Source organism: Ochotona princeps, chromosome 7 (genome assembly GCF_030435755.1).
Source record: "Ochotona princeps isolate mOchPri1 chromosome 7, mOchPri1.hap1, whole genome shotgun sequence".
NCBI lineage: Eukaryota > Metazoa > Chordata > Mammalia > Lagomorpha > Ochotonidae > Ochotona > Ochotona princeps.
In genome coordinates, this window is record NC_080838.1 from 45,865,837 (window position 1) to 45,888,757 (window position 22,921).

At 38.1% G+C, this 22,921-nt stretch overlaps 1 protein-coding gene across 2 annotated transcripts in view; it reads right to left on the minus strand.

Moving 5' to 3' along the window:
* The window catches only part of BANK1 (B cell scaffold protein with ankyrin repeats 1), a 279,826-nt gene that overhangs the window by 28,280 nt on the left and 228,625 nt on the right, over positions 1-22,921 (minus strand). The window contains exons 8-10 of one of the 2 annotated variants that reach the window (XM_058666993.1): positions 12,615-12,693; positions 8,104-8,415; positions 3,906-4,208 (exon numbers count right to left, since the gene is read on the minus strand). In XM_058666993.1, the coding sequence (XP_058522976.1) occupies positions 3,906-4,208; positions 8,104-8,415; positions 12,615-12,693 (694 nt within the window). Of the gene's footprint in view, positions 1-3,905; positions 4,212-8,103; positions 8,416-12,614; positions 12,694-22,921 lie in introns of both variants that reach the window. The other variant, XM_058666992.1, reaches the window with a different exon arrangement.

Sequence of the window (22,921 nt, forward strand, 5' to 3'; positions counted from 1 at the left end):
TACTAAAGAACTTAATTTTTCATAGTTATCTTTTCCTGATGCCAATAATATTCATTTTCTAGACATGTTTCTCATCCTGCAATTTGGTAATTCTATGAGAGGACAGGTAGGATGTGGATTCTATGTAATCACAGCTTGTGGCCACTACAATAAGTTTATTAACAAACATCCTATCAGTATTGGGCGGTTTCCTTCCTTGGTATTAGGCACACAGCAAATATCGAACATCTGTTGCTTGCATAGTCTGGGACTGGGAGTTTTCTATAAGACTTCATCATGACTCATTGCTTTAACTTCTCTTTTTGCTCATTTGTGTTCAATAAGGAAATTATGTAAATGAATTCATTAATAAAATCCCTAGTATTTTGCTTGTTTCTACGAAGAGTAGTTTGGGTACTAAGGAAGCCACTGGAAGATTTTATAATCTATGATGAGTTCACCTTTGAAATAATGCTTAGTATTAGTTTAGTAATATTTCAGCCAGAGGAGTTACTTTATTCTAGAAGGAGCCTTTGCACTACAGGGCATGTAGCAGCATCCCAACTTCTGCGTACTAGATGCCACCAAGCAGTATTCATGACCACTGAGATGTCTATAGATGTTCCTAAAGGTCTTCTTGGAGGCAAATCAGCATCAACCAAGAACTGCTGTAGGTCAAGTACATTTCTTACTAAAGATTGTTTTTAAGAGTATAGAGGCATCAAAACAAAAACGAATATAGAGGCATCATATTTTAAGAAGGTGAATATCGTTGGACATTTAAGTGCTTGCTAATATTTATGCTTATTTTCTTACATAACACAAATCCTTTAATGTCAACTCACAGTTGATTACTGCTTTCTTCTATCCTCACTAACATAATGGAACTGAGAGTAGAAAAGTTGATCATTTTTAGGACTACACTTTTTACTGGTGATCGGCAAAACCCTCTCTTCAGGTGTCAGAGTCTATGCAGGATCCAGGGAATCTTTCTGTTCTGATGCAAGAAGGAAAGCGTAACATAAAGCAAGTGGGTTACAAAGGAAGCTTTTGTCTCCGTCAATGGACAGTATGAACAGACATCAGAATGACTTTGCCTGAGCAGAGCTGCACCGGAACCCACAAGCAGAAGAAAGGGGGAGACAGAACAACAGGAACATTAGGCTTGTCAACACAAAGAGAAATACGTATCTCTGTTATGAGAGCACCTGCAGTATCCGATACTCTGCCCTGAAGATAAATGGTCTGGACAAGGTCACCCAGGCAGAGAGGTGGAATTTGATCTAAGACCTATTTGAATCCACTCGACTGTAATTCTTTACAAATGAGGACAGAGGCCATTCTATTCTGTCATATTCACAATGATACAGATTAATATTCCTAAGCATTTCTACAAGGACCTTCTTTTCCTTTTTGCATTTCAGTTGCATTGTATGTGATCAGTTCCATTATAAATGGATTGCAAGTGGAAAATTTGTGAGAACAACTGAGTTCTACTTGACATTTTGGGGTCCTAGTAGCTGAGTAGCTCTCAAAAAGGTCACATTCAACTTTGTTGCATAACAAAATGCCAAGGGCAACTCACTAGCAATTGAAAATTGAAAAGGAAATTATATTCGACCCCAGATCAACCACATGGATTCTGAAGGACCATTTTTCTATTAATGAGGAGATAATTTTCCATATTTCAATCTTATGATGTTGAAAATGTTTCCCCATGATATTTTTTGCATGATTTATAGATATGCCTTTATGACGAGACTATCTACACCATGCTGTGTTGTTGCTCTGTATTCTTGATTTGTCTAAAGCATGGAATTCTGTTATCAAAAAAAAAAAACAAATTCTTACTAGTTCCTCCATGTTCTTGAAGCTTACTGAACCTGAACCCTTCTGATATTACAAGGAGACAAAAGTATCACATCTATAGCAGAAAAACGAGTTATTCTTGTTTTGCTTAAGATTTGTCTTAACACAACAGAAATAGTATAAAGAATTAAAAACCTTTGTCTAAAATAGGACAAATTTGGTTTATTTATGTAGTAGTGAGTTATACTTCCTAGGCAAAGGGGATAGTGGAAATAGAACTCTTCCTTCATTGTTACACATCGTCAAAGCAATTTGAATTTAGTAGACTAATGTAGTCTTCTGATAATCCTCCAGAGTGTTAATGATACCCTCTGTTACAACCACATTGATGTGGTTCTGATTGCTTCTATCATTTGTTTATTCAGAGCTTGGCACCAGGGATACAATAATGGCCAAAACTAGGCGAGGTTGGTTTTCATCACAGATCTTGTAGACTAGAAGGGGAAAATAGATATGAATGAGTAATCCAGAAGTAACTACCATAAGGGACACTTGTGTTGCTATATGCACAGGTATGTGAGTTAAACTCTTCTGGGCTCAAATCCTACCTTTTTCATAGTTCAATTAGTTCAATCATCATCAGGAAGACACTAGGGCAAGCTGAGCATGAGTTTCCTTATCTTTAAAGTTATGATATTAATCTAAGCCATGTAAGATTGTTGTATGAATGAAAAATTGTAACAAAATTGCCTAATTATTATAAGGACTTGCTAAAGCAACTTATATTTGAGTTTCTTGGGATTCTGCATAATCCATTCATCCCCTCCTTCGCATCCTTTTGGTTATATTAACCCTGGATATCCTAACATATACCACTTCTTTGTTTAGGCAAGAATTGGGACAATTATTTCTATAATTGAATGAATGACTTTCTGGGAAATGGTAGCAATTCCATTTAGTGGATGCACTTTAAATATGATGAAAAAGTAACTATGCGATAAAAGAACTTGTGTGTGAAATGTGACGAACTTCCCCGCCCCTCTAAAGAAATAGTTGAAGATCTGCTCCCTTCCTACTGCGGGAGAAAACTGATTAACCATTAGGTACTGACACAAGAGTAGGCAAGTATGTCGAAATGTTAGAAATGGAAGTTGGTTTTGATGACTTCATTTGCAGCCCAGCTTTTACACTGATTTGTAATGTGGGCAGAAAAACAATTCTATGTGTTTAATTGCAAACCCCTATAAAATGTTTCTTATCTCCATATAATTCAAATATTACAAGAACAAATTATATTGTATAACTTGACTAGAAACATGTTTTATAAGTGTTGAAGGTGTCAGACCTAGCATGGGTGGATAAGACGCAACTTCTAAAATATCTTAGAAGATCAAGATTTTGAGGTTCTTTAAGGGTCCTATACATGCACGAATGTATAGGACAAACTGTACTCTTGTTATATCTGGAATTTACATAATTTCTCAAGAGAAGGATTTTATAATTTAATGTAATCAGTATGTAGATACATGAGAAGGACATCAATCCCAGTTCCCTAACTTAATGTGGGGATGGGTTGGAATTCTAAAGTTGGTAGGGCCTCAGATTCCTTCTGCAGTGACCCAAAATGTGGCAATCATCTGCGCTGAGAGGCTTAGTCACAGGGAAACTGAACAGAAGTAGCTTGGATGTGGAACTGAGGCACAAAATGAGGCAGAAATAATTCCTTGCCTGGACATTGTGCATCTGATGGGTAACGTTTCAGGTTTTCTCAGGATCTGACCTCAGCATTCTACACTACATTTAAGTGAAAACTAGTGCTACTGGGAGCTTACAACAAAACACCACAACATAATAGCAACAACACAGCACAACAGGACAACATCACACAAGTACAAAACACCAGCACACAACTACAAAACACAACTACACAACCAGAACCAAACCCACTAATATTTATTCACTAATTTTCAAAATTAAGAAACCAACTGATAACAAATCATGAAAAGATCATTTTGATCATGGGAGTTTTAGAACACTAGTCCTATTCTCTACACTTCCTGTCTTGCGATACACAAAATGTTAACAATAAATCTATAAAGACCACAATAGCACATTACCTTGAGCTATGTAAGGTGTGGTTTCTTCCTTTGGAGGGATGTGTGTGGGTCTTGGTGTAGGGGCAGGAGGTCTGTTTATAATGAATGACCGACTTCCAGATTTTTTCTTGATACTCATATTGGCCAGGATGGTGTCATATTCACTGTCATCAATTTCGGCAAAGATATATGGATCTTCCTCTTTCTGCTGCCCTGGTCCATCCTCTTCCATTTCTTCTTCTCCTTTGGATTCAGCTCCAATTTCTTTTCTTACACCAGCATCACACCAATTTTGATTTCTTTCCATTTGACTTTCCATTTTTCCTGCTTATAAAATAGATTATTATTAATAAATAGATTGTGATTATTCTATGTGCAGTCTTATTGGTGCCCATTGGTCATTTGATGGAGCCTTAAAGAGTAACTTAATTAAATCTCATATAAAATAGTATAAAAGTCCTAAATCTGAAAAAGAATCATTCACATACCATCTCATAAAATTACAAAGATAGCTTCCTGTGCTTTATAACTGATTTTTTTTTATTGTTAATTATTTTGCATTATGTGACAGTTTCATAGGCTCTGGGAATTCCCCCCTCTTTCCCCCTCCCCTCCCCCCAGTGGATTCCTCCACCTTGATGCAGTATTACAGTTCAAATTCAATCAAGATTCTTTCATTGCAAACATATACCAAGCATAGAGTCCAGCTACTTATTGTCCAGATTGGTTGAACAGATTCTTGGGGAGACCTTTTCTGGTCTGAAGTTTGAGCCGGCAGAATATCATCACAGTCAATTAAGAGTCCCAATATAACATCAACAGCAATTTGCAATGTTATGGAATTGACATGGTTTTGAGTAACCAGTGTATTAAAAAGAAAAAAAAAAAAAGGAAAACAAGTCCTAGCCACAACCTATGATTAGCTCATTGACATTTCAATTTTAGTTTATATACAGGACCGGCTGCTCTATACCTTAAAATGGCCATAAGGCACCATTCAGCTGTTTCGTGTCCATTTCATCTTAGTATTTAGCCAGTTGTTGTGTTGAAGTAAAATTTTGCTGATCTTGGCAGATTTTAGGATAATCCAGACTGGCTTGTAACTCTAACAAGATATATGTCAACATTTTAGGTGCAGAACATTTTTTTTTTTGGGGGGGGGGTGTGCAGGAAAAAAAGAAAACATTTTAAGACAAATTTCTATGAAAGCCTACTTTTTTACACTATGTTTATTAGATAGTGAATGATTTAATTTCATGAAATTGATACATAATGTGTAAATCTGAAAATCCAAATACATTGCAAATTTGTGTTTTTCAAGTTGGAATTTTTTCTTTGCATTTAAAGTCATCTTATCTTTTAAGTTCTTTTATTTGGTATTTTGCCTAAAATTCAATTTCTGTGAAATGATAGGGAATTGTCAGTCATCATTACTTAGTTTTCTAGAAATTGGTCTCTGACTATGACAAATTGACCTTCAAAAACGAAACTGTTTATCTCCAAGACAAGAGCTGCTGCTGCTGCCGCTTTTTTTAATTTATTGGAAAGATAGATTTACAGAGAAAAGGAGAGACAAAGATCTTCCATCTGCTGGTCCACTCTCCAAATGGCAGCAATGGCTGGACCTGAGCTTATCCAAAGCCAGGAGCCAGAAACTTCTGGGTCTTCCATGTGGGGTTACAAGACCTCAAGGCTTTGGGCTATCTTACACAGCTTTCCCAGGCCACAGGCAGGGATCACCTGGGACATGAACTTGCATCATATGGGATCCTGGCACATGCAAGGCAAGTGCTTTAGCCACTAGGCTACCACGCTGGGTCCAAGAGCTTCATTTTTCAATAAAGGATGCTAAAATTAGGATTCATAACATACAAAAACAGCAAGAATAATCAATCATTTGAAAATTTATATGGAAAGAATATTAAAGGTTCCAGAACCCTTACGGTTTTCAATGTTGAGTAAAATCTTTATATATTTTATGTCAACATTTTGGCAGTAATTTTATGACAGATTTTTTTTTTAAAAAGGATAACTCATTTATTTGAGGATGAGAGAGAGAACATGTTCCTATCTACTGGTTATTCCGTCAAATCTCCACAGTTATCAGGATCGGTGAGCACAAAGTTAAAAGCTAGGAACTGTATCCAGGCTTCCCATACGAGGGTAGAAAATCTGTCTACTTGAGTCATCACCACTACCTGCTAGCAACTTTATCAACAGGAAGCTGGAGGCAGGGGTTAATGTTGGGTGTCCAACCCTTGTTTTCTGATACCAGATGCCAGCATCTTAGCTCCTAGGCTAAATCTCATCCTATATATTTTGGCTACTGATTATATTATGTGGGAAGCACTTTCTCCCCAGCCACTCCCAACCCCTGCAACCCCTTTGCATGATTAAGTGTGGGTGGGTGTGTAGAACTGGAATCATAAAAAGAGAAAATAATAGAAAAAAACATTTTCAGGTTAGAATGAAAGGATATTGTCATAAGAGAATCCAGTAACTGCTTGTGAAGGGCTTATGAGTAGAGACCTAAATAATGTCCAAAAGGAGTTTTAGGTTAAAATGAGTAAAGCGTAAATGCTTAAGAGGGATTAATGACCTATGAGTCTGGACCTAACACTGAACCACTACAAATGCCTTTTTCCTTACAAATCACTTGGTTTGGAGATATTTTTCATGACTTGTGTTTCACTGGCAGCACCTTGGGTGAGAAAACTTCATTCTCAGAACATGTCAACCATCTTACCTTTTATAAACTGATTTCCTGAGCTGATAACTGCATTTTTTCCCCTCACCCACATCTCTTCCTGACTCCATAACTTTGGGTTTACAATAGAAATAATGCATCTCAATTTTTATTTCCCAGATCTTCAAGTTATATTTCTCATCAAAGAGTGGGACCTGGGATTTCTCGATTCAGTTTGTGCATTAACAAATGAAGACCACCCCCCACACCAAATCATTCCTAAATGTTGTTCCCTTAAGTAAATGGGCAAGAGTATATTAAGGAAAGGAAGAAGCAATACCCTAAAATGCTGAATAAATTTGTTCAAAGTAGTATTTGGCATATTCTCATTACAAGTTCAACATCTTTGAGTCAAAGTATTGTAATGAGAGTTACTGCTTGTGTTTGTTATGAGGAGAGACCATATACTTCTTATCAACTGAGTAGTGTCTCTGCAAAGTTCTGTATTCTTAATTTCTCTAATACACATGTCCAAAAATCATCATACTTAAGAGTGTGAATATAATCTCATCAATGCCCTAAGTGCACAGCTTCAAAATCCATTTTGTAAAACTGTATTCATGTGTACTGTAGCTTTTCAGGACACAATATTTAATGCATAGCACCAAATGTGATCTGATAATTTGTGTTTTTCAGCATTGTTGTAAAATTTTCTTGATAAGGACCTTGTGTGAATTTGGAAAATAATATAACATTATGTTGGGAAAATGGATATGGAACTCCTTCTTTCAGGCTGTTGGAGATTCTTATAGACAAGCCTGATGTGAAAGCTCTTCTATTTGCCTCCTACAAAATTTGAAGAGCTGATTTTGCACAATTACCTAACACCCCAGTACCTGAATATGGGGGGGGGGGGAAAAGCCATGCCAGGCACATCACCTGTTTTTCTACTCTGGCTATCAATAGAATGTTGTTAAGACTTTGGTCAGGGCAGTGAACAATCAACCTTTCATTCTGCTATAGTTACCACAAGAATCAATCTTGCTGGAAGAATATATAATTATTATATATAGTTTTACACATAGATAATATATATGTGACTATATATATGAGATATTATATATAATATATATTTATATAATAAGTGAGATATATACATGAGATATACATTATAGCAATCTTGTTTACATTCTCACCAGATCTATCCTTCATTTTTTATTATTATTTATTATTTTTAATTCATTGATTACATTGTATTATGTGACACAGTTTCTGCAAACTCCCTTTAGGTCTGATTCTTTCAGCTTTGTCAAGATAGTTCCACAAGAAAGAAGAGGTAACGGGGGAGGGAAGAAGGAAAGAATGCAGGGAAGGACAGATGGTGGCAGGTGTTTCTTTCCTTGTTTCCTGGATATTAAAAAAACAGGAGGATGCTTGCTCCGGATTTTGAAGCCTGTTCTCTGTACATTTTTCGACCTCATGGTGCTGTGTTAGTGTGTCCAACCTCATTTATTTTATCATCTTCAGGCTTACCTTGCAGCGTGCAGTGAGGCTTTTCCAGTTGGAAGGCAGCAGTCATAGTTCGCGGGCGTGGTGGTGGGAGTGGGGGTCTGTCGCTCATGTGTGACACTGGCAGATTATTTTCTGGCTCCACATCAGGGATGACGGCATACAGGTCATCATAATGGTTCTCAGAACTCTCACTGCCTGTCTCTGACGGTCTGCGCTGTGTCTCCACATCGGATTCTTTCTCATGCTTGCTCCCTGTGGTTCTATTTGCCTGGGCTTCGTCTGCACTTGGTTCATGTGTCCTGCTCTCATGATGGGACGCAGGGTTCTCTGAGGCTGTTTATGCAGAAGATTGTATGATTTCATTTAGGCACATCATCTTGGAGGCATTTTACATTTTGTAATTCATACTGAAAAGGTGGTCCTGCTAATAAAAATTTTCATGACCTGATACAGTAGAAAGCTGTCAAGTGCATAATCTCTATTAAAGTCATTTCTGGGCTTCTAAAATGCTTACGAAATGAGTAGACAATGTTCCATTGTATCATCCTACCTTAACAGATGACATGCTCAAGCACATAGTGATTTCCTAGTTCTCTGGAGTCACTGAGTAGATACCCATTTGATAGCATTATGCATTTTATTAGAAAACAGATTCAATGAAGGGAATAGAGAGTCAATGAAAAGCTTAACAGAAGGCAAAAGAAATGAACCCCTTGAATTGCTTGTAAATTAAAAAAATGAATTTAGCACTTACTTAATGATTTTAATGCACACTTAAGGTAGTAAATACCTATTTATAATTTTAGTATAATTAATATATTTTAAATGTATTTATACATAGGACCTTGTGATTCTGGAAAATAATATAAAGTAATGTTGGGAAAATGAATGTGACAATGAAATTTTCAGAATGTTGGATTTTCTGAAAAGTAAAGCTAATGAGGACCATCCTCTATTTGCCCCTACACAATTTGAGCCCATTCCGCACCCTCACCTAACTTGGCTGATGGCTGAATCTTGCATAGGGCATTTTATGTAGTTTTGCATATGTTATGTGTTTAAAATATGGTTAATATACTTTAGAAATATTTCTTGAACTGAGAAAAATGTTAACTACTTTTTGATGGGGAAAGCATTTAAATCAGGTGAATCTAAAGTTCAGTTCTCTCACCTTCAAAATGTATTCTATCCTGAAATTTAACAAAGGACCCTGTAAAATTGCCTCTCTTCAAAGAAACATGCCATTTTACACAATAAATGGCCTTTATCTATTCAGTAAGGAAATAGGAAAACTACATCAAAATGGTAACTTAAAAATTTTTGTAGAGAAAATGTAATATTTTAATCTACAGAAATGGCTCAGAACAATTTTAGAGTTTGGGACCGCCACACAGAATTTAAGTACAAATAATAACTGATGTTAAAACTGTGCCCAGCTAAAAGATAACGGAAAACATCTAAATAAGGTGTAGCAAAGGATTGCTTTGAAAAAATGGAAGTTAGGCTTTAGAAAATTTTTAGCAATGTCAAAACAATTAGTCATGTAAAAATATCATGCCAGTAATGGTATTCTGGAATGCCACATAGAATTTCTCTTGCTCTTTCTCTCTCCTCACTGGAAAAGTAAGATCCAGCTTCTAACCTTGTAACCAAATCAAGACATTTTAGTCACCAGCAGGAGCAGAGAAGGCAAAGTTCCAGTTTGCATGATTTGCACAGATATCTCACTTACCTTCCTAGCTCAATACCAAACCATAAGCCTGAATTACTGAAATACAGTAGGTTGTAAAAATGTTGATGGGATAGTCAGAAGGTATGGAACGAAGCTCTTAATCAAACTAGCAGAGGGTCTTCAGTGTTTCTGTCTGGGCAAGTCAGTCATCAAATTATACTCCTTTCATAGGAAATTGCTCATGGCCACAACAGTTTATGTCGTAAAAATTTTATAATCCTAAGTAAAAGAATCTTTTCGTTACTTGGAAGCCAGCCCTGACGCATCAGAGTGAATGGACCAGTGGGTTTTGTCATTCCTCTAGTGATGGTGATACTAGTAGAAACTCACTGAATTAGAGCATTCCATGTTTAACACCTCCATCTCCATTACCACAAAAATCCCAGAGGGATAAGCCCAATTACAAGAGAATTTGCAGCTCTATACTTGCAAATTTGAGGTTTTTCTTTACAAAGAATTGATTTTTCCCTAGTATAGAACATATTTTACAAGATTTTATTATTTTTTTTATTGGAGAGGAAGATATACAGAGAAGGAGATACAGATAGAAAGATCTTCCATTCACTGGTTCACTCCCCAAATGGCCACAACAGCCAGAGCTGAGCAGATCTGAAGCTAGGAGCCAGGAGTTTCTTCTGGGCCTCTCTTTTGGGTACAGGGTCCCAAGAGTTGGGCCATCCTACACTGCTTTCCAGGCCACAAGCAGAGAGCTGGATGGGAATTCGAGCAGCTGGGATATGAACCACTATCTCTGTGGTATCCTGGTGGATGCAAGGCAAGGATTTTGCCACTAGGTTATCATACAGGGCCACTATATAGCCTTTTGAATGGATGAAATATCATTATGAGCATGTGGTTATTATTAATCATGGGTTTTAACACTTTGTTAGACACAATAAAGACCCGTAACTAAATTTTGGTACAGTCATTCATTTAATATTCAGCATATTTTTATCTGCAATGTTTAAAGGATTTTACTGATTTTGCCCATGTATGCTGGTTAAAGTAATGAACTAAACACCATTTGATTTGCACATCAAGCTGTCAACTGAAAAACTTGCCTCTAATGTTTAACTGAGCATCATCTATATACTGTGACAGGTGTTGGGTATAGAATCAAAGTCGCACACTAAGCAAGTCCTGATCCTTTTGGATGAATATTCTTAATGGAGAAGAAAAGCTGAAAATAACCAAATAAAATGACGGAGATGATAAGTACAATGAAGAAAAGGAGATGATAAATGGAAGGCTAAGAGCAATTGCTGAGAAGATTTTGATAGGAAAGAAGTAATGTAGATACTTGTGGATACTTGAAGGACAAACATGTTGAAGGACCAAGAAGAACAATTTTCCCGAGGTGGGCCATGTTTGGTGTGTTCAGTGTCATCAAGGCCAAGAAAGGGTATGGACAGAGAGAAAACTGAGTGAGTACCTAGAGCCTGGTAAGTGATGATAAAGACTAGGAGTTCCACGAGAAGTTACAGAGGAAAAAAGTGCTTAATCGTATAACGCTTATGGCATAAGAGTCTATAGATATGAAAGTTGCTATTGCAGTTTTTAAAGTAAATATTTACTTATTTGAAAGATGGAATTGCAGGTAGAGACAGGGAAAGAGAGACGATAGAACCTCCCATCTGTTAGTATCAGTAGTGACTCAATGATAGCAATTCTCCATCTCTGAATTATGGAACTTAGAGTGTGAACTGTAAAACTTTCAGTGACAGTGGTGGCAAGTAGCTCTCCACTGAGAACCACTTCAGTGACAAACAGCAGAGAGCTGACAATAGTTTGCACTTGGGTAAGTGACAACGAAACAGATGAGACGTTCTGATGGTAGCTCACTAGCATTGTATGATTTGATTTGGTACAGGAGAGAACATAAAAAACAAAGGATAATGTCAGATTTTGGAAGATCTTGAAAAAAGAATGGAAACAGTTTTCATCTTCTGAGATGCGAATGTCAGAAAGTGGAAAGTTTTGATGTGGTAGGAATCAGGGTTTTGAGAAATGTTGGGGGACAAACACTGTGCTGCAGCACGTTAGGCTGCCATTTGCAATGCTGGATCCCTTTGTGAATTAGTTCAAGCCCTGGTTGCTCCACTTCTGATCCAGCTCTCTGATGGCCCAAGAACTTGGGTCCTTGCATCCATGTGGGAGATCTAAAACAAGCTCCTGGATCCTGGCTTTCACTTGGACTAGCCCTACTATTGCAGTTATTTGGGGAGTGAACATGGGGTACAAGATCTCGTTTTTTCTCCCTTGCTGTTTCTCTTCTCTCCCTCTCTTTCTGTAATTCTGCATTTCAAATAAATAAATGAAGCAAAATGTTGGGGTGTGAGATGCTTTCAGGCATCCTGGTAAAGCAAGTATTGCATACTAATGAAACATGCTAAAACAACTATTAAAGCCAGGAGCACCTGAGAGTGTTCTGATAAATTTCATAGATGAGAAAACTATGGTCTGCAAAGAACGTGAAAAAAAGAACATGGAAAAAACTCACTTATATAAAATCACCTTGATGTATGTATTCTCTCTAGGTAGGAATAATTATGCTTGCTTGTTACAGTTGTAAGTTATTAAAAGATATTTAAATTAATGCTATAATGTAGTAATATCTCTAAGCATAAATTGGAAGCCATATTAATTACTTTTCAAGTCACTTATACCATAATATAAGTTACATGCATAATATGTATTATACATGTTATACATAATGTATGAATAATACTGTAATACTATAAATTACTAATACTATGCATAATATAGGTTACAAATGTGTTTAGTATATAGGAAAACTTACTGAGTGAACATTTAGAAAATGAGATAAAATCCTCTTCGTAGTCACTTTCTTCTTCATTAATTCTACTAACTTCTTGGATCTGCAAAAAATGAATATGCTTTTCAATTATGTTTTAGTTATCATCTGCAATTGATTCCTGTGAAAATAGTTTTGAAAATTTATTAATATTTTGTTATGTTGGTTATTTGTAACACTTAATTTTAATTATTTGTTATTAGTAATTTGGGGTTTGCTTTATTGTTATTTATCCTAGGTCCCTAGGATGCATTGATAAATCATTTATTTGCCTTCTTAATTTTTGATGTAGGTACTTATTGCTATGAAATCCCCCCTTAACATTGCTTTTTGCTGAATCATTTAAGTTTTGATATGTTGTGCTGTCTATTCATTTCCAAGTTTTGAATCTTCCTTGGATTTTTTTTCTATGACCCAAAGTTCATTTAGCAGTGTTTTATTCAGTCTGTATTTTTGCATATTTTCTACAGTTCCTGGAATTGCTGATTTACAGCTTTATTCAATGGTAGTCATATGATACATAATCCAATTTTCATTTTTTTATTTTGCTTTTTTATGGCTTAGCCTGTGATTTATTCTAGAGTAAGTTCCATGTACTGATAAAAAGGATGTGTATTTTATAATCGTGGAATATAATATTCTGTAGATTTCAATTAGGACCAATTGGTCCATGGTATAGATTAGGTCTGTTGTTTCTGTTGATTTTATGTCTAGTTGATTTGTCTACTGATATACCATATGATTCATTCATCCTAACCCTAGAGAATTTACCCAAAAGGAAATTAGCACATGAGAGTTAATTGTAAAAAATACCCTCCACTTATAACTCAGCAATTCACAAGAGCTAACATGGAATCAACCTGCATGTTGATCAATAGATGACTAGATAAAGAAAATGGAATATTACTCAGGCACAAAAAGAATGAAATAATATATTTTCCAACAGCATAAATGCGACTGGAAACAATTATCTTGGTGAAATAAATCAGTTCCACCAAAACAAATGTTTTCCATGATCTCTGGTAATTAATAGAGTACAAAATTGTAACCTCTTGAGCAATTGTGTTTTTTCTGCTTTCTATGTGTTGTTTGTTTTGCCTAATGAAATTTTAAGCTGGTAATTGCACAGTGCACTGAAAACATGCCACTGTAAGTTAGAAGAACGTAGTATGGAAGGAGAAGAGGTATGCTCTTGAACATGACGTGATACATGAAATTAGTCACTTATAAAGACAACTTCATATAAAACAGGGAAAGAAAACAAGTCACAACAAAAGTAACAAATTTTCCTAAGTGAAATTTAAATACTCATGTGTAAAAATCTAAACATCAGTGATGGTTTAGTTTTCATCAATATTGAAATAAAATTTTAAAAAATTTAAAACTTAGTTTTATTTACTTACACTTTGTATGGTATATATGAAAAAACGTACCTATGTTTAATTTGCAATAATATCAACTACTATAAACTTTAATTTTTAACAACCCATGCAGAAAGTTCCTGTCATTATATACCAGAGCCATGCCTCCCATATATTGTTTGTAATTAAAATATCTTATGACTGGTACAGAATAATAAAGGACAAAATAATAAATTATAGTTCTATTATTTATAAACCTTGTGATGCTAACTAGAGCTTTTACTTCTAAACCTCACTGTTGTATCCTTCAATATGTGGATAGTAATAATTATGACCTCAGTTTCTCAGGAAAGGTTAAATTAGAATAACATCTGGAGAACATTTACCACATCCACAACAAAGTAAGTGCTCCAGAAATGCAATCTGCACATGCTAGAATTCCCTTCATCATATAAAATATAGATATATGTCTAAGCAAGCATCATTTGTTATTGGACTAGACTCTGCTTTTATTCATGTTTTCTGTATTTATGTAAGCCTATGTGATGACTAACACTTTATTTTAAAATTGGTTTTTACTAACAAAGATTTAGTTTTCATTTTCAAAGATCTCATTACTATTTGGAGAGGAAAACAAAAAATAGTACAGAAATTGAATACACAACCACAAATTCAGTCTTTACAGGTGAAATACAAAAAAATAAATAAAATTAGATAACCAGGGCAAAAGTTTTATTCCTTTGGTTTTTAGGTGGAGAGAGTAAAACAAAAGCCTATCAATATTTGTGTTACTGTTCCTTGTCTAAATGAAAGGAAATCTTAAATGTCAGTTCAGCCTATAGATAATCTTTGGAGTACATCAAGACCATTTAAAGACAGAATTTTTGTTGACTGAGTTTTATACTGTAAAGTCTCCATATGGTTTTGACATTTGGTCATGTACAAATTGATGATACTACTCTTATTTTGAGGAAATGCATAAAAACAATCTGATAATGACAATTGGTTTCCAATTCATTCTATGAGATTCTGAAGATAATGTTATAGGCCCAACTTGACACAGTTTGATTATAAATAATTTTGCCAGTTTTCTTTTTAAAGCATATGGAAGCCTGTGAAAGAGTACAAAAAAAGCATATGTTTAAAGAGTAACAAACAAATGCAGGATTATTTCATATATTGCCCCAAATGGATGAACTAGACATGGTGGCCTAGCAGCTAAAGTCCTTGCCTTGAACATGCCAGGACCCCATATGGACGCCAGTTCTAATCCTGGCAGCTCCATTTCCCATCCCGCTCCCTGCTTGTGGTCTGGGAAATCAGTGGAGGACATCCCAAAGCCTTGGGAACTTGCACCCATGTGGGAGACCAGGAAGAGGCTCCTGGCTTCGGATTGACACAGCACCGGCTTTGCAGTCACTTGGGGAGTAAATCATTGGATGGAAGATCTTCTCTCTGTCTCTCCTCCTCTCTGTATATATCTGACTTTGCAATAAAAATAAATAAACCTTTAAAGAAAGTCAATAATAACGAGCAGTGCCATATTAATAAAAGCCATGGGTGACAACTAACATATTCCCAAATTAGATTTTATGGGAACATTGTAAGTAAATAATGTTTTAGACCTAGTTACATTTTGTTTTCAGATTTATCTATTTAAAAGGCAGAGCAATAGGGGGAGAGATCTACATCCCAGATGGCAGCAATAGCCAAGGCTTTGCCAGGCCAAAGCCATGAGTCAGGAACCCCATTTGGTTTCTGCTATGGGTAGCAGAGACATGTCTGCTGACTTCTCGGGTGTGTTAACAGTGAGTTGGACTGGAAGCGGAGGAGCCAGGACCGGAACCAGTGTTCTGATGTGGGATGCAAGCATTATATGTGGCAGCATAATCTGTTGAGCCATAATGCCAAATGGGTCCAAATTACATCTTTTGATGTTTTTTTCCTTAGTCATCCAGGAAAATCAGATTCATGTAGTTTTATGAGGAATTTTCTTTCTATATTACATTAATTGAAATGCTGAGAGAATATGTTAAATAGCAACCCTGTCAATGGTTTGGAGAGAAATGAAAAAATTACATTGATTTGGAATTATTACAAACTTAGGGGAAAATGTGGACATTTTACCACAGCAATATTATAGTAAAACCTCTATCTATATATTCTACTTATTCATACAAAATCTTATTATAAAACAAGGATGGGAATGTGATGGAAAGCTATACATTGACCAGGTGAAAAAAAAATTCTTCACAAGAGAAATTCAGTTTTCTAATTGTGTCTAACAAGGTGAAGCAGATGGAATGGGTACCAGGGGTATAAACAAAGAAATAGATAGAAAATTGTTTCATCCCCTTGTATGTAGAAAGGAAGAACGAACAGCTCTTCCACAAATGTAGGAATAGATGACTGAAAAAGTTTAGCTTGTAAAAACTTGATAATTGCTGGCTTTTACAGTTGGCACATCTTTCCTACTGATTCGGCTCCTCCATCTCTGAGGCCGCCCTCCTGGTGCCTTCCTGGAATGTTCACTGGGTCCCAGTCTGATATTGACACTTTTGGCTTGTGATGCAACTCTAACTATAGTTGTTAACCTTGTGCTTAGGTGTCTGCTTTCTAAATTTATAATCTAGACCCATTTTGATGGTAGTTGTGTTTCAAACTCACCGTGGTTTGAAAGTCTGATGATCCTTAGTCTTTTTCACAAGTAATGAAAATTAGCAACATAAGTAGGGAATATAAAACTTTTTAAAGACACAATATGCTATAAGATAGAAACATGTGACCATTTCCAGACTAGGTGGGATTGCAGTTGAGTCTTAAAAGAGAAGTTGGTTTTCCTGTGCAAATAGGAGAAGGAAATTATAGGACAATGAGTGAGCATGACCAAAACAGCGGAAAACATGATGAATAGATGTAGTTAGTTTAAGTTGCATGGAGGAATATTTGTGTTGAAACTCATCTAAGAAGATAAACTGGGATGACAGATGCAAGGCTGGGAACCGGTTGAGAAGAGGCTCCAGGAAGAGGAGGCAACGGGTCCCTCGCCCAGTGGGCACGCTGCCCCCAGTGTATCCCCAGAAGTGTTTTTGTACTTTCCTTGATAAAGGGCAAACATCTGTGCCCTGTCTCGTCAGGTAACCAAGGACAGATAATGCTCCTTATCTATTCCCAATTTCAATAGTGCTTTGACCTAGGTGCCTTGTTAACTTTCCTTGAACTCCTTGCTTACAGACATGACCTAAGTCTCAGTTGTGTTTGAACTATTTTGCCAAGTGCATAAGAACTGGAACCTTTGAAATAAACTGTCAGTTGCACACAAGAGCACTGTTCCCCCGTTTCTTTTGGTCGCTCTCATTCCATGACCCACAAGGTAACTTGCAATTTGAATGTTAAGAAATGTTCTCAACATTAAGTTTTTATGAAGTTTAAAAAAGATTTTTAGTTATTTTAAAAACAGAGACAAACACAGAAAGATCCTCCATCAGTCAATTAATTCTCCAGGTGCCTGCAAAAGCTAAAACTGGGCCAGGCTGAAGTTGGGAGCCAGGAGCACAAACTATGTGTTTCAAGTGTGTGGCAAGGATCCAAGTACATAGGGTATAACCTACTGCCTCTATAGGTACACACCAGCAGGAAACTGGAATCCAAAGTGGAATGAAGCCTTAAACTAAAGAACAATGACAGGGGTTGCAGAAGTCCCAAGGGACATTTTTCCTGCTATGCTAAAGACACACAGATCATCCACATTTATTTGTAAGGAAAAAAATAACCTTTAGGTTCTGATTAAACAGAACAAATCCACAGCAGAAAAACAGCCAGCACCAAACACATATGAATTGGTTGAGCTTATACCATTTTGAACAAAAAAATTAAAATGGAGCATTTTTTTCCTCAATGGGTACCAAAATTTTCCCAGATCAAATGGGGCAAGAGTATAGCTTTCAAAGGAAATTATAATCAAGAAGGATTAAGATGCTGAGACATTTCTCCTGAGAATTCTCAAGAAGAAACACAGCTTTCCCAGCATGCTGAACGTTTAGTCATGAACATAACACATCCATGCAACAAACACAGTCCAAATATTTGGTTTCACTAAGGAGTGAAACAGACGATCAGAATGAAATTGTCCTCATTGAAATAGCTAGTGGTGGGTTTTAAAGGATGAGTAGAATTTGTGAGATAAGTGCTGAATGTACTTCTGGGAGCTTACACATGGTTTACTCACCAAACGGTGAATGGATAGTAAATGAATGGGTTGGAGAAAAAATGTGAATGATGCAAACAAAAAATTACAATAAAAGCAAAAAAAAGAGCAGAATTATGCAAGCAAAAACAAGTTTAAGCAGGCCCTATGTGGGGAGCAATCAACAAATTACCCAAAAAAGAAACATGAGAGATTAACAGGGTATGTGAATTGTGATTAAAAAAAAAGAATGAGATCAATATTTATGTACTAGATCCTAATTATGGGATACTAGAAATATCTATAAGTGATTTATGATTGGTATTTTTATTAAGCATCCTATCTGTACATGTGTAGATTTCATGGTTAAGACTTGGGCATGAGGAATATTGTTAGAGTGGGATGCAAATCTTATATTTCCATGTATTACTTATGCAAACTCCTGTAATTATAAAAGTTAGCACAAACTTACTTCACAGTATTAAAATGAAAATTAATGTATCAAGTAGTTAATATGAAACATGGCACAGAGAAATATTCTGTTATCTTAACTTCAGTAAAATTGTTACTTTATTGTAGAACTGGTATATTGCCCTATTTTTCTCATATTAATCTGTTTATGACAGAATTTGCATTGGATTATAAGGTTGAGAAAAGGTCATTTCTTTTCAGGATGGGACAGAAATATGGAATTTTTTTGAGAGTAAAAATAAAAGCACTTTTTTAAAAAGCTTATAAAAGCTTAAAATAAAAAAAAAAAGCCTTCTAGGTCTGGGATTATGGTACAGCAAGTCCACTTTTTTTTTTTTTTAAAGATTTATTTATTTTATTACAAAGTCAGATATACAGAGAGAAGGAGAGACAGAGAGGAAGATCTTCCGTCCGATGTTTCTCTCCCCAAGTGAGCCGCAACGGGCCGGTGTGTGCCAATCCGAAGCCGGGAACCAGGAACCTCTTCCGGGTCTCCCACGCGGGTGCAGGGTCCCAATGCATTGGGCCGTCCTCGACTGCTTTCCCAGGCCACAAGCAGGGAGCTGGATGGGAAGTGGAGTTGCCGGGATTAGAACCGGCGCCCATATGGGATCCCGGGGCGTTCAAGGCGAGGACTTTAGCCACCAGGCCACCATGTCAGGCCCCAGCAAGTCCACTTTCAACTGAGCTTGCTGCCAATGTGTTTGGGAAAGCAGCAGGAGATGGCTCAAGCACTTGGTTGATCTGCTACCCATACGGAAAGTCCGGATGGAATTCCAAGCTCCTGGTTTTGCATGATCTCCGAGGGCCTCTGTGCTGTGAACAGTTGAAGGAAGACATCACTCTGTCTCAATGTCTAATCTTGCCTTTCAAATGAACTGCTCAAAAATTACGTGATATTATGGGCCACCAGATGGCTCAGATGACTAATCCTGTGCCAGTAAGCACTGGCATCCCATAAATGTGCAAGTTCTCATCCTGATTGCTTCTGGCTTCACCACAGCTCAGCTCTAGCTGTTCTGGCTATTTGAGGAGTAAACCAGTGGATGGGAAGATCTTTGTTTCTCCTTCTTCTGTAAATATTTAAAATAAAAATGAAAAAATATTTAATAAAATGATCTGCTTTTAGATAAAACAAGTCAGAATACACATGTGGTGATAGGTTAATATTGGGCCATTTAACAGTGAAGTGGGGGTTGTAGATATGACTGCATAGAATATGAGCAAATATTTCTTGAAGAACCATTCCTTTAAATTTTAATATGGAAAAGCACAATTCTGTATGATCATAGGCTTAGCAGTAGGAATTTGATTCAAAAAGGCACTTACTGTGCGAAGGGTTTTTCCTTGACTTAGTGGTGCTGAAATTACAAGGAGTTTTGGGGGATACTATTAAAATTGATATGAGGGAGGCCAGTTGCTGATTCAAAAAGTGCTTCCCAAAGGAGAAAATCCAGTAACAGAGAAAAGAAATTGGCCATGGACGAGCTACAAAGCATACATGTTAATACTCAAGAACTTATTAAAGATCTCAAGATAGGAATTAATAATGTCTGACTTCAGAATCTAATCCCCCTGGACTCGCAAGATGGCCAACATAGGAAGATGGATGTGAGGGAGCTCACAGACAGAGAGGGATAGAACGCGACAAAAGCGTAAGTGGAGCAGCATAGACCATAGACCTGCAGGGAGAGGAGCGTGAAGTTACCAGGACAGTGTGGAGCCAAAAAAATCCACAAAATTCGGAAGAGCAACCAGGAAAACAAACGAGACAAGGCAGGGAAGACGGTGTTCCGCTCCAGACCTGCTGAGTCACAACCGCTGGGAGCCGCGCTGGGAGCCGCCCCTGCAGCCGCAGGAGACACAGCAGCCACAGAAACCTCCGGCAGCCGCCACACCCGCCACAGACCCTGACCCGCCGCAGCCGCCAGGAGCAGCACCCATGGCGAAAGTCCTCACCAGAGGCAGAGGCAGACTGCAAGAACTTGAGGTTTGAGGGAGATGGGTAGGGGCAGCAGTGGGTCGGAGGCTCGGGAGTTAACTCTCCAGCGGCAGGCACAGACCCTGAACATCCTTGGTACTCATCTCCCCACCCCTTCACCCCCCCCCCCCCGCGACTGCAGCCTCTGGGGACACAAGGCAAGTGCCTTAAAACTGCCAAAACTGTCTTGGAGTTGACGCACAGCGGTCCTGTGCGCTGAGGAGAAAGGCAGAAGGCACACTGAATACTCCCCCGTGCCTTGCAGACTGGCACACAGCTAGGCAGTACTGACCCACAGGAACCCACACCTCTGGACTGTGCGGACCCGGGTGTGCCTCTGGACTGGGCGGTCCTGTGCAAGCGCTGGGGCGGGCGGTCCCCTGCACTCGGGTGGGCGGTCCCGTGCTGCTGGGGTGGGCGGACCTGCGCAGGAGGCGCTTCTAGAGAGCACCTGGAACAACCCACGCCCTACAGTCCTGTGCTTGGAAAACACACCAGGAGGGCACTGCGGACCCGCGTGCAGGAGGCGTTCCCAGAGAGCGCCTGGAATCTCCACGCCCTGCAGTCCCTGACACTGGGGACACACTGAGAAAGCACCTAGAATCCTCTGTGCCCTGTGTTCCTGCGCAAAGGGGGCGCACACAGAGTGCCTTCATTCCCCCACGTCCTGTGGTCGCATACGTGTAGGGGACGAGCTGAGAGTGCGCTTTGAATCTGCTGGGCCTTGGAAGTGGCGCCCTGTGGTCCAGTGTACTGGAGACGCACCAAAAGTGCCTTGAAAATTCCCGCAACCTGCTACTCCACGCCTGCACGCTCGGATCTCTACAGGATAGCGCTTGGAGACCCCTCAGCAAGCTGGTGCCTGGGTCTCTCAAAAACAAACACTAGACTAGGGTGAGAATCCAGCAACACCTTGGGCCACAAATATGGGAAGAAATAAGAGAGTTAGTGACGTAGACACAGCTTGCTCCGCCCCAAAAAGCCACCATAAAGCCTGGTCAATCACAGAGATTACAGATGAAGAAATTGAAGACGTCGCTGATAAGGAGTTCAGAAAAATAATTATGAAACTCTTCAGAGACAATGAAAAGCGATGGGACGAGCTCAAAGATTTTAAAAACCACATAATCACAGAAACAAAATCGCTCAAAAACGAGATCCTAGACTTGAAGAACAAAGTTGAGAGCTTAGCCAACAGAATTACAGCAGCAGAAGACAGGATATCCGACTTGGAAGATTCCCAGAATGAAAACAGGCAGATTATTAACCAACTAGAGTCACAACTACACAAGGCAACCAAGACGATCCAAGAGATGAACGACAACAACAAGAAGTCAAATATCAGAATAATGGGGCTCCCAGAAGGAGTGGAAAGAGAGACAGGCATACAACCAGTACTTGAGGAAATTATGCAGGAGAACTTCCAAAATACCTGGAACATGAACCCAATCCAAATTCAGGAAGGCCAGAGGACTCCCCACAGGGTAGACCCAAAACGATCCTCCCCAAGACACGTGGTAATCAAGCTACCCTCCAATGAATACAAAGAAAGAATCCTAAGGTTAGCATGAACCAAAGAGAAGCTTACATTTAGGAGCAGGACCATCAGAATCACTGCCGACTTCTCAGAACAGACGCTCCAGGCAAGAAGAGAGTGGAACAAAATCTTTCAAGTACTGAAAGAGAACAACTGTCAACCAAGAATACTCTACTCAGCAAAGATTTCATTTGTATACGAGAACGAAACTAGATACTTCCACAGCAAAGAGAAATTAGAAGAATATGCCAACACAAAACCAACTCTACAAAATCTCCTTAGAAATGCGCTACTCCCAGAGAAAAAGGAAGCAAGCCATAAGCAAGGATGGCAATCAGGGAGATCTCAATAAAGTCCATCCACAGAAACGACAATCAATTACCAACAACCTCAAAAACACAGGTATATGTCACGGCATAATTATAATTTCTCAATATTAACCCTCAACACAAATGGCTTAAATTCATCACTCAAAAGGCACCGATTAGCAGACTGGGTTAAAAATCAGGACCCAACTATATGCTGCTTGCAAGAAACACATCTAACCAGAAGGAACTTCAGGAAACTTAAAGTGAAAGGGTGGAAACAAATATTCCATGCCAATGGACGAGAAAAAAAGGCTGGTGTGGCAGTCCTATTCTCAGATGATACGGACTTCAAAGTAACAAATGTCAAAAAGGATAGGGAAGGGCGCTACATCTTCTTGAAAGGGAGGATCCAACAAGAACCAATCGCCATTCTTAACATTTATGCTCC